At 43.6% G+C, this 26,047-nt stretch overlaps 1 protein-coding gene across 1 annotated transcript in view; it reads left to right on the forward strand.

The window, feature by feature from the left end:
• The window catches only part of KL (klotho), a 63,016-nt gene that overhangs the window by 24,118 nt on the left and 12,851 nt on the right, over nt 1-26,047 (forward strand). The window contains exon 2 of the mRNA XM_077806379.1: nt 23,224-23,734. Coding sequence (XP_077662505.1) covers nt 23,224-23,734 — 511 coding nt within the window. The remainder of the gene's footprint in view (nt 1-23,223; nt 23,735-26,047) is intronic.

Below are 26,047 nucleotides of genomic sequence, written 5' to 3' on the forward strand. Positions count from 1 at the left end.
ACTTACATCATTCACCGTGTGAGGCTCAGATGGCGGCCTTTTCAACTGTGGCTAGCGACAGTATTCCCCATCTAGGGATCACCTGGACAAGGTCGTCACAATCCTGCCAAAGGTAGGACCAACCTAAGGTGGGTGCTGGAAGGAGTGCCGTTTGAGAGTCCACAACCCATGGTCTCCCTGATATCGGATGCCTCAGGCCTCGGTTGGGGGGCACATCTCGGTACACTGCGGACTCAGGGGACATGATCTTCAGAGGAGCTGGCACTGCATATAAACATCAGAGAGCTCAGGGCCATCTGCCTAGCCTGCTGTGTCTTCCTGCCACAGTTGTCCAGTCAAGTGCTGTAGGTGTTGATAGACAACATGGCCTCGATGTCCTATGTCCATAGGCAAGGGGGAGCGTGCTTGTTGGCTCTCTGTCAGGAAGCACTCCGCCTGTGGGACTTTTGCATCCAGCACGTGATCCACCTGGAAGCTTTGCATCTCCCCGGCGTCTGGAACACACTCAGCAGGTCCTTTTTCTTTCTCACCACAAGTGATTGCTCCACTTGGAGGTTGCCTGGGCACTCTTCCAGAAGCCGGGGTCTCCCCAAGTGTACCTGTTCGCCACCAGACTGAACAGGAAGTGTCATCAGTTCTGCTCTCTCCAAGGCTTTGGCAGCGGTGCCCCCTCTGATGCCTTTCTCCTATCATGGGTAGGGGATCTGATGTATGTGTTCCTGCCGATTCCACTGATCAGCAGGGTCCTATCAAAAATCAAAAGGGATAAGGCATGAGTCCCCGGTGTGGCCTCGCCAGCATTGGTTTCGCATGTTCATGGCTCTGGCCATGGCTGCCCCATGGCTGGCCACTGCCCAGCCGCCTGGACCTACTCTCACAGGACTATGGTCAGGTCCTGCACCTGAACCTTCCCTCTTGTCACCTCACAGCTTAGCTGCTGAGTGGCTAAACCCAGAGGGAACAGGCCTGCCCTAGTCAGGTACAGCAGGTTCTCTTGGAAAGCAGAAAACCCTCCACCAGAGTGACTTACCGGGCAAAGTGGAAGCAGTTCTCTTGCTGGGCGTCTGAGTGTAGAATCTCCCTGACCCAGTTATCTCTACAGTCCATCCTGAATTACCTGCTCCACCTAAAGCACCAAGGCCTCGCGCTTTCTTCCATCAATGGGCACTTCTCAGCCATATCAGCCTTCCACCCGTGTGTCCAGGGCAAATCGGTGTTCTCGCAAGAGATGTCTATCCGGTTCCTAAAGGGCCTCGAAAGGCTCTTCCCGCTGGTCTGGGAACCAGTTCCCCAATGGGACCTCAACCTGGTCCTCTCTAAGTTCACAGGCCTGCCCTTTGAGCCTCTGGCTTCTTGTTCCATTTCCCATCTGTCGTGGAAAGTTGCTTTCCTTGTAGCCATTACCTTGGCGAGGCATGTATCCGAGATTAAGGTCCTCACTTTGAAGACTCTGTATATGGTATTTTACAAGGACAAGGTCCAGCTGCCACCTCATCCAGTTTTCCTGCCTAAGGTGGTGTCCCCTTTTCATGTCAATCAGGATATCTTCCTCCTGATGTTCTGTCTGAAGCCGCACTCAACCAATGAGGAGAGGTGGCTACACACTTTGGATGTCTAGCGCACCCTAGCGTTCTACCTGGAGTGCACTAGGCCCTTCCACAGGTCGACCCAGCTCTTTATCGCAACAGTGGACAGGATAAAAGGTCTCCCAGTGTCCTCACAGAGGATCTCAAATTGGATCACCACCTGTATCCGGACCTGTTATGAGCTGGCTCAGGCCGAGCCACCACATATAGTGAAGGCCCACTAGACTAGGGCTCAAGTGTCCTCAGCGACCTTCCTGGCGCATGTCCCTATCCAGGGTATCTGCAGGGCTGGGATGTGGTCTTCGGTACACACATTCATGAGCAGTATGCCATCACCCAGCAAGGAAGAGATGATGCTGGATTTGGCAGAGCTGTGTTGCAATCAGCATGTCCATGAACTCCTACCTGCCTCTGGTGGTACTGCTTGGGAGTCCCCTACAATGGAATGGACACGAGCAAACACTTGAAGAAGAAAAGACAGTTACCTTTTTTGGTAACTGGTGTTCTTCGAGATGTGTTGCTCATGTCCATTTCATGACCTGCCCCTCCTTCCCCACTGTCGGAGCGCCCCTCATACTGCGCCATGCAGGCACCGCTCCAGATACCACTGAGGGAAAAACTTCCGGCACTGGTGCATGTGGCGATCACCCACACCTACAGTGGAGTAGCCAGGGACTCCGGGGAGGAACAGGGAGCAGGGACAGGAGCAGCGGTGGCTGCAGACGGCAGTGGAGCAGTGGGAAGGAGGGGCAACCCTGCTCTGGAGAAGTCACCTGGTTTGGCTTTTTGTCCAACTGCCCCCCTTCAGCTCGTGTCCCTCCTTCCACTCCACATGCTGCTGCTCCACCTGCCTGCCTCTGCCAGCCAAGCTGGCTCTCAGCAGGTCAGGTAGGAATCAGGCAAACTCTGCACCCAGCCCTCCTTTAGCGGGCCACCCTGGGCCACCTCCTAGACCGCCCACCCACAGGGCCAGCCCTGTTAAGACACTAGCCTCTAGCTGAGTTACTGAAGTCCTCAACTCATGGTTTAAAGACTTAAAGTTACAGAGAATTCACCATTTACACTATTTTAAACCTGCAAGTGACCCATGACCTATGCTGCAGAGGAAGCAAAAAACCCACCAGGGTCTCTGCCAATCTGACCTGGGGAAAATTCCTTCCTGACCACTAGTATGATCAGTTAGACCCTGAGCATGTGGGCAAGATCCACCAGGAAGATATCTGGAAAAGAATTCTCTGTAGTAACTCAGAGCCCTCCCCATCTAGTGTCCCATCTCCAGCCATTGGGGATTTTGCTACAGGCAGTTGCCGATGGGCCACACACTATTGTAGGCAGTCCTGTCATACCATCCTCTCCATAAACTTATCAGCCTCAGTCTTGAAGCCAGTTAGGTTTTTTGTCCTCACTGCTCACCTTGGGAGGCTACTCCAGAACTTCACTCCTCTGATAGTTAGAAACCTTCACCTAATTTCAAGCCTAAACTTGTTGATGGCCAATTTATAACCATTTGTTCTGGGGTCTACACTGGTGCTTATCTTAAATAACTCCTCTCCCTTCCTGGTATTTATCCCTCTGAGGTATTTATAGAGAGCAATGATATCTCCTCATAGCCATTTTTGGTTAGGCTAAACATGCCAAGCTCTTTGTCTCCTCTCATAAGGTAGGTTTTCCATTCCTCAGACATCATAGTAGCCCTTCTCTGCACCTGTTTGTTTGAATTCATCTTTTTTAAACATGGGAGACCAGAAGTGTACACAGTACTCCAGATGAGGTCTCACCAGTGCCTTGTAAGATGATATTAACACTTCCCTGTCTCTACCTGAAATGTCTCTACTGATTCACCCCAGGACCATGTTAGTCTTTTTCATGGCTGCATCACGTTGATGGCTCATAGCCATCCTGTGATCAACAAATACACCCAGGTCTTTCTCTTCCTCTGTCACTTCCATCTGATAAGTCCCCAGCTTATCCAAAAATTCTTGTTAGTCCCTAAATGCATGACATTTTGCTTTGCACTATTAAATATCATCCCATTTCTATTACTCCAGTTTACAAGGTTATCCAGATCTTCTTGTATGATATTCTGGTCCTCCTCCGTATTGGCAGTACCTCCCAACTTTGTGTCATCTGCAAATTTTATTAGCACACTCCCAATTTTTGTGCCAAGGTCAGTAATAAAAATGTTAAATAAGATTGGTCCCAAGACTGGTTCCTGAGGAACTCCACTAGTAACCTCCCTCCAGCCTGACGGTTCACCTTTCAGTATGACCCATTGTAGTTTCCCCTTCAGCCAGTTCCTTGTCAGTTCTCACATATTCATCCCATCTTCTCCAATTTAACTAATAATTTCTCATGTGGAACTGTATCAGATGCCTTACTGACATCCAGGTAGATTCGATCTGCTGCATTTCCTTTGTCTAAAAAATCAGTTATCTTCTCAAAAAAGATATTAGTAACTTTCTTACTACCTCTTGAATCTAACAATTGTAGAAAAATCTACAGTTACTTTCTGTCATTTAGGGTATTTACTTTTTGCAGTTCACCAAGCTTGGAACAGATCATTTAACTTAAGGAAATATTCTCATAGCCCTTTCTTATCTTAATCACTTGTTAATCACTCAAAACAAAATTAGAGACTAACCAATTTATCTGAGCATGAGCTTTCATGAGCTACAGCTCACTTCATCGGATGCATACCGTGGAAACTGCAGCAGACTTTATATACACACAGAGAATATGAAACAATACCTCCTCCCACCCCACTGTCCTGCTGGTAATAGCTTATCTAAAGTGATCATCAAGTTGGGCCATTTCCAGCACAAATCCAGGTTTTCTCACCCTCCACCCCCCCACACACAAACTCACTCTCCTGCTGGTAATAGCCCATCCAAAGTGACAACTCTCTAAACACTTTGGATGGGCTATTACCAGCAGGAGAGTGAGTTTGTGTGTGGGGGGGTGGAGGGTGAGAAAACCTGGATTTGTGCTGGAAATGGCCCAACCTGATGATCACTTTAGAAAAGCTATTACCAGCAGGACAGTGGGGTGGGAGGAGGTATTGTTTCATATTCTCTGTGTGTATATAAAGTCTGCTGCAGTTTCCACGATATGCATCCGATGAAGTGAGCTGTAGCTCACGAAAGCTCATGCTCAAATAAATTGGTTAGTCTCTAAGGTGCCACAAGTACTCCTTTTCTTTTTGCGAATACAGACTAACACGGCTGTTACTCTGAAACCTGTCAAAACAAAATTCTGACTCCCTGCCTCAGGGGGTACAAGCTGGGAGAAGTCTCCTGTCTCCTCTGCAGAACTCATTACATTGCACACTCAGGCTGCCTGCCTGCCTGCCTGCCTGAGGCTTGCAGTTTGGGGATGCAATGCCCCTCCCTCCAGACTCTGCCCATGCTATGTAGGCACAACTATCCCAAATAAAATCATGTCCTCTGCGGGCCGTGTGGCTGGTGAAGCTCCAATCTGCAAGGGGAACAGGATTTCAGAAGACCTCCTTGGGGTGCATAAACTTTCTGCTGTGTGTACCTCAGCTCTACGGGGTGCTCTGCAAAAGGGTGTGAGTAGGTAGGGTGGATCCTTCCATCCTTCCCTCCTCCTGTGATGTCAGAGGTGACAGTGTGATGGGTGAGGAGTTATAGAGCGCTGTTCAATAATTGGACTCCAGTAGCCTACTGTCCTACTGATTCCCCTCCACCACATGTGCCAAGCACTTGGCGCAGCTTCCAGATGTGCCCAAAATGTGCTAAGTATTTACTAAACATAAAAGAAAATTAACAAATGCAGTCAAAAAATTGACAGTTGATTACTTTTGTTCTCACCCTACAGTTAAAAGAAGGCACACTTTATAATAGTAATATTGCCTGGAACCAGTGATGAGCTGCCAAAATCTTAACAATGGGTTCCCTCCTCACCCCACGAGGGGGTTGTTGTCCACCCCCACCCTCTGGGACTCCTGCCCCATCCAACCCCCCTCCCCTGTCCCCTGACTGCCCCCAGAATTGGGTAGGAGGGTCTCGTGGGCACCCCTAGTGGGTGCCCACCCCTAAGAGCCAGAGGGACCTGCCGGGGGGCGAGGTGGGGAGTTCCAGCGGTGCTTACCTGGGGCAGCTCCCAGGAAGCATCCGGCAGGTCTCTCTGGCTCCTGGGGCGGGGGAGCGTAGCTAGGGGGGAGCGGCCACTCCCCCCACTGATCACATCAAAAGTGGCACCTTAGGCGCCGACTCCCTGGGTGATCCGAGGCTGGAGCACCCACAGGGAAAATTTGGTGGGTGCAGAGCACCCACCAGCAGCTCCCCACCCTGTGCCCAGCCCCAGATCACCTCCACTCTGCCTCCACCTCCTCCGATGAATGCACTCCCCCGCTCTGCTTCTCCACCCCCTCCCCCGGCTTCCCGCAAATCAGCTGTTCGGCAGGAAGGCAGGGCTGAGAAGCAGGTGGCAGCTTCGCGCTCAGGCCGAGGGTGGCGGAGGTGAGCTGGGGTGGGGAGCGGTTCCCCTGCGCGCCCCCTCCCCCCCCCCCCCCGGGTCACCTGCTGCGGTGCGGGTGGCCCTCCACGCGCCCCCCCAGCTCACCTCCGCCTCCCTGGGCCTGAGCAGGAAGCTGCAGCCTGCTTCTCAGCCCGCCCTGGCTTCCCGCGCGAACAGCTGATTCGTGAGAAGCAGGGCGGGGTGGCACGTTCAGGGGAGGAGGTGGAGTGGAGGTGAGCTGGGGCTGGGGTGGGCAAGGGAGCTGCCGGTGGGTGCTCTGCACCCACCAAATTTTCCCCTTGGGTACTCCAGGGCTTGAGCACCCATGGTTTCGGCACCTAAGGCGCCACTTTTGGCCGGTTAAATTTAGAAGCCCTTTTAGAACCGGTTGTCCCTCGTGGAACAACCGGTTCTAAAAGGGCTTCTAAATTTAACAAGCGATTCTAGCAAACCGGTGAGAACCGGCTCCAGCTCACCACTGCCTGGAACCTCTTGTCCTTTTTGTGCCATCATCAGTAACTCCCAGGTCCTGCTGAGGCCTTTGTTTGGATCAATGACTACTACACTCCTCTCTGTAGCATAAGCAGTATGCAAATTGTCACAATTTCTCTTTGTTAGAAGATAAATATTTTTTTTCTTCAGCACATCAGTTCCTTTCCTAGATAGAATATTCAAATCTAATTCATCTTAGATATTGCAATAGATGTATTTTGGAAGTTATAAAGAAGAAAACAGAAAATTAAAAAGGTTTTAAATCTCAAGTGCCTGGCATGTGGTCTGTAACAAGATTCTGCAAGCTGGTATTAAATTTTAAATACGGAATATTTCATGATATGTGTTTGCACAATGTAATAAAATTACCTTAGTCTTCTAACAGCCAGATCACTCCCTTTGTATTAAGATAGCATGTCAAATGCTTCTGAAAGGTAATAGCCTTTGGTAAAGCCTTAAGCCTTTAACCCTGCTCAGAGTGCTGTTGCCTCTGAACTAAAGTTGACATAAGGTATGTGACATCCTTTGTTGTAACACTGAAAATTTAGCTTTTGATTAAACAACATCCTCTTGCTTGAATTTAAGGAAATGCATAACTAGTAGGGCTAAATCATGGCCTCCAGTCAGGCTGGCATGTGTCAGTTTTGTCCTTTCCTCCCACTTTTCTTATTTCCATTCCAATCTTATTTCAGTTTAGTTAAAGTTGACACGGATCAGTTTCAAGGTAAACCAAAACAAGAGTGTGCACAAGAGAGTTTGCACTTGCTTGCACTTGCTAAACTGGTTCAAGTTCGTGTGTAGATAACTACTCACTGCAGAGGCCAAACCAGCTCCAGCAGCCTGTGGATCGGGTCATTGATGTGATTCTTCTTGCTGTTCTTATATGGACACTATCAGATTAATTCTTTCTGTTGGGATCCCCTTAAAATCTGGATTAAAGTAACTAAGAGATTCTCTTTCCCAGGTACAATTACACTTTAGCTTCATCAAGAGTGGTAATGTGCCATAGGCTAGCATGCAGTTAGTGTGCTTTGTCCTTTTAGATTATTTTCCTGGCCTGCTAGTGGGATGACTGGCCCACACTGCAGAAGGTCTTTCAGGGTTTAAAGCATCATGCTCTCCCTAACCAGTAAGTTTGACTTTGATTCAAACACAATTTTTAATTGCTAACAAATTCTAAGACACAGTTCCTTGACTGGTTTCAGAGTAACAGCCATGTTAGTCTGTATTCGCAAAAAGAAAAGGAGTACTTGTGGCACCTTAGAGACTAACCAATTTATTTGAGCATAAGCTTTCGTGAGCTACAGCTCACTTCATCGGATGCATACTGTGGAAAGTACAGAAGATCTTTTTATACACACAAACCATGAAAAAATGGGTGTTTATCACTACATCCACCAATGTGATATATGCCATCATGTGCCAGCAATGCCCCTCTGCCATGTACATTGGTCAAACTGGATAGTCTCTATGTAAAAGAATAAATGGACACAAATCAGATGTCAAGAATTATAACGTTCATAAACCAGTCGGAGAACACTTCAATCTCTCTGGTCACGCGATTACAGACATGAAAGTTGCGATATTACAACAGAAAAACTTCAAAACCAGACTCCAGCGAGAGACTGTTGAATTGGAATTCATTTGCAAATTGGATACAATTAACTTAGGCTTGAATAGAGACTGGGAGTGGCTAAGTCATTATGCAAGGTAACCTATTTCCCCTTGTTTTTTCCTACCCCCCCCCCCCCCCGACGTTCTTGTTAAACCCTGGATTTGTGCTGGAAATGGCCCACCTTGATTATCATACACATTGTAAGGAGAGTGATCACTTTAGATAAACTATTACCAGCAGGAGAGTGGGTTTGTGGGGGGAGAGAAAACCTTTTGTAGTGGTAAACACCCATTTTTTCATGGTCTGTGTGTATAAAAAGATTCTCTGTACTTTCCACAGTATGCATCCGATGAAGTGAGCTGTAGCTCACGAAAGCTTATGCTCAAATAAATTGGTTAGTCTCTAAGGTGCCACAAGTACTCCAGTTCCTTGACTGTGGGTGAGAGTTGGAGACACCATCCCTTTCTCACTCAGGGTCTGTAGCAATTATTTTTCCATATGCATTGTTTTTATTTAAAAGCTGTTTATTTAGGAAGTATGAGAAATTTACCATACAAATAGAAGAAATACAAATATTAACTGATTGAAAATGAACCTATCACTGTTTTGATTAGAGAAATATTATGCAACAACACAGTTGTGAATTTTTTCTGTTTGACTGGGTTCTATAAGTTACAAGACAATCCTCTCTATACAGCCTATGACACGTTTGTTTGTTTAAATTGACATATAAATAGATAGATAGTTCTGTCTTCACTCATATTAGCAGACCAAAGTTCTAGCCTATTATATTCATTATTTTAAAGAAATGTGTTAAATTTATTTTTTGTTGGTAATTATATCCTAAATATTTAATAAATGTTAACCAAATAGCTAAGGATATCCTTTATTTTGCTATGTAAATGCACTTGATACATTTATTTTTCCATAACATCCCATATATTTTGTGACTCCTACTCTAATTTGGGGGTGTATTTTTTCTCTTCCAATAATCTACGAGGCTACTAACGGATGAGAGATTAATTTCTGTAGGAAACCCCCAAAGGCTTACCAGTGGATCATTTGGTAATAAATGTTCAATATATTTGTAATATTTGGTTACAAATCACATCCCAATACTGTCTTTAAAATTAGACTTCCACAATATACACATAAAATCACAACTATTTCTCCAATATTTATCCCCACTTGTGTGTGAGAGAGAGATGCATTTGAGCCTTGCTGGTGTGAGATACTATTGAAACAGAATTTTAAAGAAATTTTTGTGCTACAAATCGAGGTTGCCTGTCCTCTCTTTCAAAGTGCCTCTTCTCCAGGGATCCCTTCTTGCCAGTAAGACTGTAAGAAAATATGGAAATAAATGAGTTCTAGTTTTCTTGTTCCCTATGCATTTAGCTTCTATAAAAGTTAGATTCCTGTGCAAAACAGTGTCTATAGAAGGCTGACCGTGTACTGTTGGAAAAGTGTATAACTGGTGCCAGATGGTTCTCTAGAGTGATGGGTGTGGAAGTGCTAATCTCCCTGTTAGCTCAAACCTCTGGGTATGTCTACACTGCAAACGCTATAGCAGCACGGCTGCAGTGCTGCAGCTAGACTGCTCTAGTGCTGTAGCGTAGACTCTTGCTGCAGTGACGGGATGGGTTTTTCCATCGCTGTAGTATTAAATCCACGCCCTTGAGAGGTGGTAGCTAGGTCAACTGAAGAATGTTTCTGTTGATGTAGCAGTGTCTGTACCAGGGCTTAGGTTGCCTTAACTATGTCTCTCAGGGGTGTGAATTTTATGCTTTGTTGTGGGGTGATCAGCACCATGTCTGCCTGCTTAAGCCCTCAGGGCCCTGACCCATACGGATCTTCCTATTGGTTTTTATTGGCATATGGACACGTAGGTAGTTATTGAGTTACCAGCTGAACAGCTTGCTGCAGCATCACTGGTGCAACTAAAGTTTTGTTTCAACTAGGGAATCCTTGAGGAATTTCTTCAGATGTCAGGCCCTGTCAACACTGGTTCTCCACTTGTGAGGTAACTCCCTTCCCTTCATGTATCATTATATAATGCCTGCATTTGTAATTTTCACTCCATGCATCTGAAGAAGTGGTGTTTTACCCACGAAAGCTTATGCCCAAATAAATCTGTTAGTCTTTAAGATGCCACCAGACTCCTTGTTGTTTTTGCAGATACAGACTAACACGGCTACCCCCTGATATTTGTTCTCTAGTATTTAGACCAGAGATGTCCTTGATTAGTCTTTCAGCTGTGGAAGGAGTTTCATGGAGGTACCAAAAATGTGCTTACATCTAAGTTTTGAGATAAATTATGGAAAAAACAGATACTGTCTTGCTGTCACATTGCTGTTGCTTTATAAGGAAATCTCATTGAAAATTTCTGTTACTATTGGATATGTAGTTCAATCAATTACCGAGAAATTAGAGGTTTCAGAGTAGCAGCCATGTTAGTCTGTATCCGCAAAAAGAAAAGGAGTACTTGTGGCACCTTAGAGACTAACACATTTATTTGAGCATAAATTAGAGACATCTCATTGTTCACTTTAAACCCTACCCCTTTAATATATCCGCTAATTCATAGATCCCTATCCAGCTAGGTATCAATATGGCTGCCATCACTATAGTGCTATATTTTCAATGAATTTATATTCATGACATCATATAGGCAGAGAAGCATTATTATCCCTATTATGCAATGGGGAGCAGAGACACAGGAAAGTTAAATGACTCAACCAAAGTCACACAGGAAATCTGTTGCAGAGCTAGGAGTTTCAGTGCAGGGCTTTATTCACTAGGCCATGCTTCATCATTGAATAACTTCTATTATCATTATTCAAATTATAATTGTACTGTGTGATTTAATATTTGCATGTTGCACCATAGCAGTATGCATCCATGATGTTTTTCAGGCTGCATGAATACACAACAAACTACTGCCTTCCTTCACGTCAAATTTCCATTGGTGTAACTGAGAGCACAACATGGCCCCCACTCGCTGGCTAAGGATCTTATAAACTATAAAACTGTGAAAAATCTACTTGTTTCAGATCTTCATTTCCCCTTATGTTTCCTCATTCTGTTTTAGATCTCCAAAAAACAATCACAACACTTATCTGGAACAGAGTGTGCCCTAAAGCTAGCCCTGTGTGGCTTCAGCAGGAGAAAGAAAATGGGGACAGGACTGGGATCTCTCAGACTTAGTTGAATATTTAGTTTTTAGCTGCACAGTCCAATTTTGACTAGATATATGTATACGCACATATGCACTCTTACACAGAAAGCCATTCACATTACTAGGTAAAAATGGAGCACGCTGTTTTTCTGATTAATTCAAAACGTAGTATTGTACTTTGTACTAGTGCACAAAAGACAAATTGTGCCACTCAAGTAAATTAAACAGATAACATAGGCTTTCCCCCCGGCCAATTCCTTGAGTTCAGACAATACGTGCTTCATAAAAAAAGACTTATTCCTCTGAGTGTTAGCCAAAATTGAAATAATATTTTGTAACTTCTTTGGTGGTAAAGGCCTCGTGGCAGAGGTACACTCTCTTCTCATAAATGCCTACTCAACTCCAAAAGAGATTACATATATGGAGGACTAGTAAAGAAGGAAACCTGAAACATGTTGGCCTGCTGTATTATAAAGAAGGCAGCGACTTGGTCACAGGTCAGGGAAGTCATGGATTCTGTGACTTTCTGTGACTTCTGCAGCGGCCCGTGCGCCTGGCTGAGGGGCAGCTCAGGCAGCCTCTGTGCCAGTCACACTGTCCGCTCCTGGGGCAGTCTTGGGCCACCGCGCTCCCCAGCAGCAGAGTTTGGGTGTGGGAGGGGACGGGGGTTGGGGTCCTGGATGGGGTGAGGCAGGCTCTGGGTGGTGCTTACCCAGGGGGGCTCCCCAGAAGTGACAACATCCCCCTTGCTCAGCTGCTAGGGAGAGGCATGGCCAGGCAGCTCTGCGCGCTGCCTCAGCCCAGAGTGCTGGCTTCGCAGCTCCCATTGGCTGGCAGCTAAACGAGAGGGATGTCGCTGCTTCCAGGGAGCCCCCCAGGTAAGCGCCGCCCAGAGCCCACCTCATCCCATCCGGTGCCCCAATCCTCTGCCCCCTCCCACACCCAAGCTCTGTTGCTGTTGGGGAGGTAGGGAGCTTGCTGGCCCTGCCAACTCCCACCCCAGCACCAGTGGGGGTCCTTGCCATTCACCACCGCCCTCCCCCACCCCCCAAGCAGCTGGGCCACCCTCCCCCAGCACCTGTGGGGCCCCTGGGCAGCCCCCCCCCCAAGTTTTATTCACTGGTATTTTTAGTAAAAGTCATGGACAGCTCATGGGTCATGAATTTTTCTTTACAGCCCATGACCTGTCCGTGACTTTTATTTAAAATCCCTGTGACTAAAACGTAGCCTTAGTTATAAGCCACATGTCTGATTTTTCAAAAGCGCTGAGCACCTCTACCTCTCATTGAGTTCAGTGGCATAGGTGGATAGACTCAGCACGTCTGAACCTCAGCCAATTAACAATATTTCTAAGAAGAGTTCCCATCTCCTAAAACAATATCAGTTTCCATTCAGAACCTTTGAAACACTATTTAGGATAAATAAACTGGCAACCTAAGCAAGGCTTAGTGATAGAGAAATGGCTAACTAGCTTTTGGTTTTATTTGTATAGGACGGGAGTGTCTTCAAATCTGTATGCTTTGGAATCAAATCTTGAAAAAAAAATTATTGCCATCATATGGCCAACGAATCAATTGTCCTGCCCCACTGTATGCACTTCTCGATTTGGATGAAGACTGTTCCAAATTAAGGTCAAACTTTACTACAGTTTCTTTTCTTGGCTGCTCAAGCTGTTGTTGCAGTATAGTGGTGCAACACTAATACGCTTCTGCTGGATTAATAAATAAAAAAAATTGGAAAGTACTTGCAGTGCAGGAAAAATAATAACTCTAGGAGCGACTCCTACACCAGCTCTTTGAAAACTTGGCTTCCTCGTATCAACTACATTAAAAAGGACCTGGTAGTTTAATAATCAGAACATTTCAACAAGTCCTTTGTATACAAACAGAAGAATCCATGTTGTCATGACACATATATACAATACAAACATCAACATTTACAAAGTAGGGACTATATGATCTTTATTTTTTGCTGTTTAACCATAGTCAGTAAAGACAGTGTAAAGTACTATGCTTAGGAAGTAAAAATCAAATGGACAACTATAAAATGGGGAATAACTTGCTAGGCAGTAATATTACAGAAAAGGTTCTGGGAGTCATTGTAGATCACATGTTGCATATGAGCCAACAATGTGATTCAGTTTCAAAAAAGGCAAATACCATTCTGAGTTGTATTTATAGGAGTGGCGTATCTAAGACATGAATGATAATTGTTTCACTCTGTTTGGCACTGGTAAGGCCTCAGCTGGAGTACTGTGACTGTGTCTGGTTTTGAGCACCGCTCTTCAAGAAAAATATGGACAAATTGGAGACCAGTGGAGAGCAAAAAAATGATACGAGGTTTAGAGAACAAGATCTAGGAGGGCATGTTAAAAAAACCAAAAGAAACTGGGCATGTTAAGTCATGAGAAAAGAAGATTGAGAGGGTACCTGATAAGTCTTCAGATATGCAAAGGGATGTTATAAAGAAGATGAGGAGTACTTGTGGCACCTTAGAGACTAACCAATTTATTTGAGCATGAGCTTTCGTGAGCTACAGCTCACGAAAGCTCATGCTCAAATAAATTGGTTAGTCTCTAAGGTGCCACAAGTACTCCTTTTCTTTTTGCGAATACAGACTAACACGGCTGTTACTCTGAAACCTGTCATAAAGAAGATGGTGATCACTTCTCTATGTCTAATGAAGGTAGGGCAAAAAGTAACGGGCTTAGTCTGCAGCTAGGGATATTTAGGTTAAATATTAGGAAAAACTTTCTAACTCTAAGGATAGCGAAGTGTTGAAATAAGTTACCAAGGGAAGTTGTGGAATCTCTGTCATTGGGGGTTTATAAAAGCAGGTGTGAGCTTCTTCAGGGACTAGAACCCTGATCTGTGTAGTGGGAAGAGCCAACACTTCCATGCTTCAGCCGTGGGGTGGTTGGGAGGCAGGCTTCAGGCAGCCCCAGCTTTTGGCCATGGGGTTTCAGTACAGGCTCCAAACCCTGGCCACCTGGCAGCAGGCTCCAATCCCAATCTCTAGCCCAACCCCGGCAGCAGCTGCTGGCCCCGGGCACCAATCCCCGACTCCAGCGGCAGTCACTGGCCCTGGGCACCAACCCCCTGCCGCGGGCTCCAACCCCCAGTCCTGGCCACTGACCCCGGGTGCTGACTTGTAGTCCAAGCTGCGCAGCAGCAGGCACCAACGCTGGGTGCTGATCCCCACCCCTCCAGTGCCCCGGACCCCAATTGCCTTTGCCTCCATTCCCCGACCCCATCAAGGGCTTAATTTGTCCTGGGACTTGCTGAGAAAAGTGATATTAACAAACATACAAATACCACTTTTCACAGTAATATTTTTATTGAGTCTGCAAAAAAAAATCTACATAAATAAATTACAATGATTTGGATGTGTCTATGTGCTATTTATTTGTTTTTCCTAAAGTTAATCAAGTATTTTAGGAAAAAGTGTCAATGTCAGAGCAAGAGTTGGTGGCTGCACTCTGAGGCCACTAAAAAACGTGTTGCAAGAACCCTGTCAGAGGCTGAAATAGGTTCACATAAAACACTCATCAAATACCAAACATACTTGTAAAAAACTAATTCTGGTCTCCGATATTTGCAATTAGAAGAAGAAGTTTTGTAATTTAGAACAAAACTACATTTTGTTTGGTAATTGTCTGGTGCAAAGTACTTCACCTTGTTCTAATAAAGAAGTAGACCAAGAGATATTTATGGGAAGTAATAGGAGAGAGAAGAAAAATAAAAATCTTAAATGCCTGACATGTTGTCCATAACAAGGGCTCACAAATTGGTACTAAAATTTACATATAGAATATTTTATGTTGGCAGTTTCCAAATATGAAGAAATAGCGTAGCTTTTTAATAGCCATATCTGTCCCTTATACTTATGCTAGGGCTGTCATCTTCTCCTGAGAGGGAATGTTATGTCAGCTCAGAGACTGTATAGATAAAACCTACTTCACTCTGGGTCTAAAGATGGCACATCCTTCCTTTTGATGGTAAGGAAAAACACAGATTACATTTTTCTTCTTCCTTCCCAAGCCATACTGATAATTATATGCGTTTCAAAGGGGCTTCTGATCCTAGGATTGGATAATGAATTTTTTTTTAGCTATAGATTCAAAGATTCATAGATATTTAGGTCAGAAGGGACCATTATGATCCTCTAGTCTGATCTCCTGCACAACGCAGGCTACAGAATTTCACCCACCTAATGTACTTACAGTAATCAAAATCCTTTGCATGTCTTTTCCAGTTATCTTTTTTCTTTGTATTGCTAAATGAATTTTGGTAACACTTTACTATGCAGAGTTTCATTAACATGCAAATAGAGAGTAAATACAGATATGTCACTTGGGCATGGCAAGCACAGTTTATTTGTGAAATGAAGAGCACACTGTTCTTGGTTCAGAAAACACCATTAAAATTGATACAACATGGTCTTAGAGCAGGTGTTTCTCCAGTTTTTTGTGCTGGTGTCCCCCTTTGGACTTTAAAAAAAATCGTGGAACCTCCCCCCCACCACAATAGAAAAAATTTCAACCCTACCTCACCTTAAGTTTGGGATTCTGCGCTTCAGCCCTCTCTGGCACTGAGCTGAAACATGTAAATTAGCTTCACGGGACCCCTGTGGCATGGGGCTCCAGGGAATTGCCCTGCTTCCTAACCCATAACGCCAGCCCTGCTTGTGACTCCCCTGAACCTGCCCCACGTGTCCCCTGGGGATCGCTATCCCCAGGTTGAGAAACAACTGGTCTAGAGGAATAAGCATGGTCCTGGGAGTCAGGAGGCCCTAAACTCTTATTCTGGATCTGCCATGTAAGGATAACATAGATATTGTTAGGATAATCCTAGAGATTGATACCAAAATTGCACAGAATGATGTGTATTGCCAATGCCAAACCTTAGGAGATCTCGGTTATTTGGGGCAGGAATCCTGGGGAGTAGGCAGACTGGTATATATTCTTAAATTAATTTTATCTCATAACTCTGCTGAACTCTCTGATAGAGTGTGATATGGCTGTATCAAATTCTGAAGTATGTTTTATACCAGGGGTGGGCAAACTATGGCCCGCAGGCCAGATCCAGTCTCTCAGGGCTTTGGATCCAGCCAGCGGGATTGTCCCCCATGTTGCCGCAGGCCCCGCGCCGCTCTCAGAAGCGGCCGGCGCCACGTCCCTGCAGCCCGGGCAGGGAACTTTTATACAAAAAAACTCTTTCTGGGGGACACCAGGAAGACTGGCATTCTCAGAGACAGTTGGTAGTTCCAACTAAGTACTGGGTAAAGCTCTTGAGCTTAGCCCACGATCATCCTAGTGGCCATGCTGGGGTGAACAAAGCCAAAAACCATTTGGAAAAGTCATTCCACTGGGAGGGAATGGGCAAGGATATTTCTACCTATGTCTGGTCTTTTAAGGTGTGCCAAAGAGTAAAAAAACCCAAGACCAGGTCAAAACCCCTCTCCAGCCACTCCCCATCATTAAGCTTCCATTTCAGCAAGTAGCTGTGGATATTCTGGGTCCTTTTCCGAAAAAGACACCCAGAGAAAAGCAGTACATACTGACTTTCATGAATTTTGCCACTTGATGGCCAAAAGCAGTAGCTCTAAGCAACACCAGGGCTAAAAGTGTGTGCCAGGCACTAACAAACATTTTTGCCAGGGTAGGTTGGCCCTCCGACATCCTTACAAATGCAGGAACTAATTTTCTGGTAGGAACCATGAAAAGCCTTTGGGAAGCTCATGGGGTGAATCACTTGGTTGCCACCCCTTACCACCATCAAACAAATGGCCTGGTAAAAAAAGTTTAATAAAACTTTGGGGGCCATGATACGTAAATTCGTAAATGAGCACTCCAATGATTGGGACCTAGTGTTGCAGCAGTTGCTCTTTGCCTACAAAGCTGTACCACATCCCAGTTTAAGGTTTTCACCATTTAAACTTGTATATGGCCCCAAGGTTAAGGGGCCATTACAGTTGGTGAAGCAGCAATGGGAGGGGTTTACACCTTCTCCAGGAACTAACATTCTGAACTTTGTAACCAACCTACAAAACATCCTCCGAACCTCTTTAGCCCTTGCTAAAGAAAGCCTAAAAAATGCTCAAAAAAAGCAAAAAGCCTGGTATGATAAACATGCCAGAGAGCGTTCCTTCAAAGTAGGAAACCAGGTCATGGTCTTAAAGGCGCTCCAGGCCCATAAAATGAAAGCGTCATGAAAAGGGCGATTCATGGTCCAAAAGCTCCTGAAAGCTGTTAATTATCTCATAGTATTCCCCACCTCAAACCAAAAGCCTAAGGTGTACCATATTAATTCTCTAAAGCCCTTTTATTCCAAAAAATTAAAGGTTTGTCAGTTTACAGCCCAGGGAAGAGATAACGCTAAGTAGCCTAAAAGTGTCTACTACAAAGGAAAAAGTGCTGGTGGTGTGGAAGAGGTGAACCTCTCCATGACCCTTGGGCGTATGCAGCGACAGCAGATCCAGGAGCTGTGCACTAGCTACGCGCCAATGTTCTCAGCCACCCCAGGACTGACTGAACGGCATACCACTCCACTGACACAGGGAATGCTCACCCAATTAAAGCCCAAGCTTAAACTGCTATAGAAAAATCAATGCACAAATACAAAATGGGAAATAACTAGCTAGGTGGTAGTACTGCTGAAAAAGATATAGGGGTTACAGTGGGTCACAAACTGAATGAGACAACAGTGTGATGCAGTTACAAAAAGGGCTAATATCATTCTAGAATATATTAACAGGGGTGTTGTATGTAAGACAAGGGAGGTAATTATCCTGCTGTACTTGGCATTGGTGAGGCCTCAGCTGGAGTACTGTGTTCAGTTCTCAGCACCACAAATGTGGATAGGATTGGACAGAGTCCATCAGAAAGCAACAAAAATGAAAATTTTTTAGAAAACCAGACCCATGAGGAAAGGTTAATAAAATTGGGCATGTTTAGTCTTTAGAAAAGAAGACTGGAGCGGGAGGACCTGATAAGTCTTCAAATATGTTAAGGGCTGTTATAAAGAAGACTGTGATCAATTGTTGTCTATGTCCACTGAAGGTAGGTTAAGAAGTAATGGGATGAATCTGCAGCAAGGGAGATTTAGATTTAGATTAAATATTAGGAAAAACTTTCTTACTACTATAAAGGTAGTTAAGCTTGATACTGCCACAGTGCAGGGGGCTGGACTTGATGACTTCTTGAGATTCCTTCCAGCCCTACGTTTCTGATTCTATGTAAGGACTGGCAGGAGATGGAGAGAGAGGACAGGAGGGGCTCTGCCATGCCTGAAACACTGATGAACCACAGGTGCACAAGAAGGGGTGAGCTCAGATTAAGGGAGGGTGTGTCTCAGGGCTTTTGTTATTTTCAAAGAGCTGTAACTCTCAACTACTTTAAGAGTAAAGTGACTGTAGTTAAGAAATTCCCCTGCTAACCCCATATTCCTTGCTGCCCTGCCATGTTGTCCCTGAAGGAGTTAAACTACTAAGCTCAGAGTGCCCTCAGTGTAGATGGGGTGCTGAGGGAGTGTTTGAAAGTAACTGGAGGGCTCAGAGGTTTCAGGGTCTAGGGTGGCTGGATGGAATGTTTCACATCCCTCAAAAAAGGTATCAGACTAGAGGCTTGAACCTGGGAGTGAGCCTTAGAGTCCAAGAGCAAGAAATGGTGACTAGACTACATCCAGACTCAGGTGGCTTGAAAGCATGTGGAACCCAGCGATTGGGTCCACTTGCAACAGACTGGTAACTGTATAGTGGGTCAGGGGGCCAGTTTGTAACAAGTCCATTTTAGTGAGGCACCTCCTTCCAAGCCAAAATATAACAGGTATGATCACTGCACATTCCAGATCAACCCAAGCTCATGCCAAGCTGCACAACCAGCTCGAAAATGCCTAGGCAAACCAGGCTCAGTAGAAGTATCAGTTAATACAAGTAAATAGTGGATTTTGGTGGTCTTAATTGCATTCAACCGTGAACTGAATTGCATGAACCATAGGTTAGTTTTTGCTTGCCATTGCTACACTATCAGGAGTTGAGAGGTCAAATAAGGACAAAGGAACAAATAGACATTTACTACCAGCTGTCTCTGCTCTGTCGCTGGCCTCCTGCAGCTTTATCTCCAGAAGCCTTTAATTACAGAAATTCCAAAGTTCCATACACCAAACTATTCCCAAATACTCCAGTAATGTTGATTGGCACTCCGTCCATAATCATTAGAATGAATGTATGGCATGTTATTTTCTGTGTAAGGATTTTTGGCCACAAAAACAGTCTCATTCCTTTTACCCAGGCAAACTGTGGAAGGCAGGCATTTGTTGTATAAATGCAACTTTTTCAAAATGTTAGTGGGTGGCCATTGTTGTACTTTCTTTTTCACCAGTGGTGAACTGTCCAGCGCCTGTTTCCCCTCTTTACTATGAAGAAAGGATTGAGCTGGAAGAAGTCCCTACCTCTTTGGCTTTGTTTTGAGATAGGTGGATATGAAGATGCAGGACCACAGGTGCTGACTTTTGGTTTTGCCAGTACCTCCTCTCTGCCCCTTCCCCCCCCCCATGCAAAGGTGGGCAGGGCCTTTGGGGAAGGGTCTGAGCAGGGTTGGGGGCCTGAGCCTTGGGGTGCAGTGTGGGCAGGGCCTGGAGGAGAAGAGGCTGAGTGGGGACTGGGCCTCGGGGAGAAGAAGCCGAGTGGGTGTGGGGCCTTGGGGCAGAACACAAGTGGAGTGTGTGGGGGGGGTGAGGCTGGGGCCCACAAAAGATTAATCTGGCTCTGTGGGTTCAGAGCACCCCCTATTTTTTTCCGTTGGGAGCTTGAGCCTTGGAGCACCTCTGGAATTGGTGCTTATCTGAAGGAGGCATCTGTTTTGCTCCCCTAGAGGGAAAGGATCAGGACATATTGGGCCACTCCCTGTACAACCTTGGAGGGGACAGTGTTACACAGAAGGACAGCACATACGGGGATACAGGTATTTGAACATGGATTGTGAAATGGGTCTCCGTTGACATAGAGAAGTCATGTATCTTTGGGAGCATGCATGGTGAGTGTCTCCAGGTGTCTGGTCAGGGATGTGGGATGGGGGTCATGAGTCACATGGGGAGAATAGGTACCACTATTATGAGGAAACGTAGGGGGATTTATGGAGGAGGTAATACAAGCCAGTTTGCTCGTGTGTTAGTATAATTCAAAGTAGATGTTAAAATGTATAAGAATGTGTTTTGTGTTTAAACTTCATGAAAAACTGGGGGAATGTTGCAAGCATTGTTTTCTCTTATCTGTACCCTGTTACAATGTAATAGCAAACATTTGCATTGTATATACTCCTGTAACTAAGTAACCCATCAAATGAGAAAAAACCCTTGTGTAATGCAAATGAAGAACTTTAACAGGAAAGTGCAAATTCCTGTGCATGGAAAGCATATGGTCATTGTGTGTGAGATCAAAGTCTCTAAGTACATTCCTCTTTCCCCATCATGAAAGAAAGGACACACTGGAGGCTGTCCTGTCAGCTTAGTTTCTGTGAAAAGAAGCTATAAATATGGACACATGAAAAATTATTTTGTTTGGATTCTAACAGGGAAAAATGACAGAAAAGAAGATGGAGATCCCTGGAGTTACTCTGGGTAGCCCTAAAAGACTTTTGGGAAACTGGCAGATTACATCTCTGCTGCCTTTTGAAATTATAGACCAGTGGTTCTCAACCTGTTTACATTGTGGGCTGTCCTCTGTGTTATGTGGGTCGTATCTACACAATACATATAGGATCTGTATGACCCTTAGGATGTCACATGGGCCACAGCTGTGTGCTCATTGGGCTGCAAGCAGCCTGGGGGCTACAGGTTGAGAACCACTGTTATAGACTGTGACTCACATGTACATATATTTTTACCTGCTTTAACCTCTCAGTAACTCTCATTTGTTTTTCTTAGCTAATAAACCTTTAGTTAGTTTACTATAGACTTGGCTCCTAGCATTGTCTTTGGTGTGAGATCTAGGATGCAAATCAACCCGGGTGAGTGACTGGTCACTTGGAACAGGTGTAACCTGAATATTTTATCATTTTTGGTGTAAGTGGCCATTTATCACATAGTCCATCTTGCCTGGGTGGCAAAATAGACTGGAGAGCCTAAAGGGACTGTGTGGAACTCCGTGTTAAGACTATTATAGTGATCCAGGAGTTCACATTTGTTACTGGGTTGGGGAAATCTAATTATAGAACATACCATCAGTATGGGGTGTCTGCCCAGTTTTTGACAGTCTACCCTGAGAGGCTCATGGTAGTGAGCCACTCCAGACAGCGGGACACCATGGTATTTTCTTTGTTTTCTCCTTTTGTCAGCAGGATGGGGTTACAGAATATGGCAAAATTGTCTTGTGAGTCTGCAATTCAGATATCATGTCTGTATGTGAGATTTTGAAGTAGAGTTACTATTTCTCAATTTTCAATTTTTCCTCAGTAGTTAATCATGTTTTATAAATTTATCTCTTACGGCAATAGAGATGACAATCTGACATGTAAACAATTAATTCTTAATAAATCTGGCATTTCATTGCAACTGGAAGCTGTGAATGATAATTCTGGATTAAAATGAAACTGAGAAGCAATTATCAATGTATCAGTGATACATTTATCAGGATGGAGATGCAAGGCCTTCTGTATCATTTAAATCTTGAGGAAGGGCTGGAAACAGTGGCTATACGTGGATGTCTCTGCATTTCCTGCATGTTGTAGAATGGGGCTCCTACTTGGCTTTGAATAGGTTGGTGCAGAGAGAGAATGGGTGTGTCTCTGTGTGTGTTTGGGGGCTGGGGTTGAGATGTGGGGGTTATGAGATTCCTGACCATCTGAATTTAGTAGCCTTAAACCCATTTATAATGGGTGTGAAGGGGCACTGGCTTCTCTTCCTGCTCATGTCTATCCTTCTTCCAAATCCTCGTGATTCTATGCGTAGTTTTAAATCAGACCTTATGATTCAGAATCTGTTTGAAAACTCCAGTTTATTTTGAACAAGAAAAGTCAGATTTAATTTATTCATTCATTTATAAATTAAAGAAATAAAAGATTTTAAAAGATTTTATATAGGACAGAGATGGCAGAGTTTTGAAGTCATTCTCTTGACCACCAGTCCCAGCTCTAACCGCTAAATGTATGACCTCCAGATTTTTTCTGCAGTTCCAGATAAGAAGTTACCATAGCTTTTTTTCTAGTTTTGCCTTTCTTTGTAACTGTCTAAAAACGTAATAACGTAATTTTTGACAATTTCTACACATCTAATCTAAAACAGTGATAAACAAGCTAAGACTCCTGTAATGTAAAATACAATCTGAAACATGTTTTTTCAAATACATTTTTAAAATGTACTCTTACTTTTTAACTATTTGAAATCTCATGATGCCAATAATACTGTAAGGTGTAATTTGTTACCAATTTAATAAAATTTAAAACCAGCAAAACTTTAAAAAGTAATGATATCAGAGAAAATGACCTTTCTCTTTTATGTGTGTTCAAACCAAAAGCCGAAGTTTCACTCATACCAGTAGGTAAGTACAAAACCAGGTTTCACTGTAAAATTAAAACACTATTTTTCAAAAGATCAGAAAAACCAGCATTATATTCAGTGCATGGAATATACACCAAATTAAGCAGATCTTGCTGCTTTTCTAAAACAAGCTCTTGGATCAGTGTAATATTATCTACTCTGATTAGCATAATAGAAGTTAGCAATCATAAATCACTGAGAAGGGAATAAGACTTAGCCTAAGGATGTGAGGATAAGGCATTGCTAGTCAAATCGGAACATTAGTGAGTGAATATGCTATTGCATTTCTGTTATTCAAGACAGAATTTCTGATGCATTCATTGTAGTCTTTCTTCTCAACAGGCCCACGCCAAAGTCTGGCATCTCTACAATGATCATTTTCGTCCAACTCAAGGAGGCCAAGTGTCCATTGCCCTCAGCTCCCACTGGATAAAACCTCAAGCTATGACTGAACAAGACATACAAGAATGTCAAAAATCCCTTGACTTTGTGCTGGGCTGGTTTGCTAAACCCATATTTATTGATGGTGATTACCCTCAGAGCATGAAAAATAACCTCTCATCTCTGCTGCCTGAATTCAGTGACGCAGAGAAGAAGTACATCAAGGGAACAGCTGACTTTTTTGCTCTTTCTTTTGGAGCAACACTGAGTTTCCAGCTCTTGGATTCTCAGATGAAGTTCCATCAGGTGGAATCACTAAGCCTGAGGCAGCTCCTTTATTGGATAAGCCGTGAATATAACAAGCCCAAAATATTCATTGTGGAGAACAGCTGGTTTGTCTCTGGTAGTACCAAGCGAGATGATGCCAAATATATTTATTATCTCAAGAAGTTCATTATGGAAACTTTAAAAGGTAGCTCTGTTGACAAATTAATATTATTCTCCTGACAAAACTTATGGAAAATATCCCACTAAAGCTCATTAAACAAATGCTCCAAAACTTAATTTTGGTCTTTAATGTTTACCTAGACTTTTGCTATGAAATGAGACTTCAAATCAGTTAGTTAGGTTCATTTTTATCAGTGGTTGACAAGAGTCTTTTAATGAGTGAGATATGGATGGGATTTTGTTGGTCTGGTCCTGCTCTCCTTGAAGCCAATGGCAAAACTTCTATTGATTTCAGTAAGAGGAAGTGCTGTTTGTTTAGTTATCAATGGGATTTGCTTGGAATCATTACAGGAAAACTCCAGTGAGGAGTTTTAATATGTTAGCTGAATAAGAGTGTGTATACACACACACACACACACACACACACACACACACACACACACACACACACACACACACACACACACACACACACACACACACACACACACACACACACACACACACACACCCCGGATAATCAAAAATTTGGATAATCCAGAGAATGGGCAAAGAGCTTTCTAACCATTATTTTAAAATGCAGAGTTGCTTTAAACTAGCTGACCCCTCCTGGAAAAGCATTAAAACATACCCCCCTTCTTTATTTACAGCGTACATGAACCGTTACTTCTAGTAAAAAGATCCAGTTTCTAAGAATGCAGAAATGATAGTTTTAAGTTGCAACAACAGCAATACTGTACTATTTTTGAGTTGCTTCAGTTTATCGTTTTTGCATTTTAAAAAGCTGGTATTGTACTGTTTCCTAGAAGTAACAGTTTGTGTACGCTATAAATAAAGAAGGAGGCTACATTTTAATGCTTTGCAATGATCCTGTGTGTGTGCTGGTTGTTTGCTTAATATGGAAAGCCAGATAATGGAGGCTTGGATAAATGGGGTTCTCCTGTAGTTTTAGAGTCTGATTCTGCTCTTACATCAGTTTAATTCTGTGGACTTCAGTGGAATTAATCCTGATTTACACTGGTCTGAGAATCAGGCCTTTGAAGTTTTAAGTAAAATTATTTTATTTTAACTAATTTTTTTTACCAATTGTTAACCTAGAATTAAAAAAATGACACCCCCCCCCCAACTTACTTTATAACATTGACCCGTCCCATTTTCTAATACTTCTTTAATGGCAAAGTACTGTAGGTTCTTTCAGTCCGGCTTCTCAACAACAAGTTTTTGGGATAACTGTTCCCTGTTTCCTCCTTAATGATTATTTTTATTATACTGTACTTTCTATTACTACAAAACTTGTCATAATTGGTTTATTTCTCTGTTATATGCTTCAAGGGTTTTTACAATATTAGTAGCTGAATTAAACTATTCATTCAGGTTAAATAACTTTCATGTTACAATGGAATTTTCCTTTAATGGTATAGTGCAGATGATTTCAATTTGCCTCTCAACCGGGATAAAAGATCCTGGAATTACTACATTTGTTTCAGCTGCTTTGGAAACACCTCACTATTACATCTAAACTAAAAGTTGAATTAACATGCAAGCCAATGTTGTATCTAAAATCTGGGGGATAGTGTGTACTAGAGTTATTAATTATTGCATGTACAATGTGTTAGAGGTGTATGTGGCATTATATGGAAACTACATAGTCATATTCTTGTTAACAAAAAGGTGTTGTTTATTCAGTTTAATAAAATTATTGATATATATACATAGATCTGCATTCTCAGTGTGACTAGGGCTTACTGGCAACATATTAAATTATAGACTATATTTTCCCTTTCAATTTGCCACTCGGTCACCAAGAAATCCATAATAAATAACAAGAAGTATTATTATTTTGGAATGCCAAAAATTTGCTCAACCCTTTACAGAAACAAGTAAAGATATAGTTCCTGCCCTGAAGATTGTACATGGGGGCAGGGGAAAGTATGAAAGAAGATAAAAGTAATATAAATAAGTCATGTGGTTACTCGATAAGGCATGTGCACTGCTTGATGCTTACATTGTATTTGAGACTTTTTTCCTGCTTCCAAATTTTTTTAACTCAATTCTCACAGGGAACATGGCACAAGTCACCAAACTTTTAAGGAGGGATTTTAGGAGAATTTTTGGTGTGCCGGAAAAGCAATGTAGAAGCTCTCTCTGCTGACATGCAGCAGGAGTGTAATGCTAGTCTAAGAGAAATTTTTGCTGATGCTAGTTAACAACGTGACTCCACCCTGACTTTTACTCTGTTAGAGCAGCAAGTGTTGTGTAAATGTGGAGGGCTTTTTAAAAAAATCAGTGTTTGTCAAACAGAAAAGAACTAATCTTTAGGGAAAGAAATATTCTAGTT

Source organism: Eretmochelys imbricata, chromosome 1 (assembly GCF_965152235.1).
Source record: "Eretmochelys imbricata isolate rEreImb1 chromosome 1, rEreImb1.hap1, whole genome shotgun sequence".
Lineage (NCBI taxonomy): Eukaryota > Metazoa > Chordata > Testudines > Cheloniidae > Eretmochelys > Eretmochelys imbricata.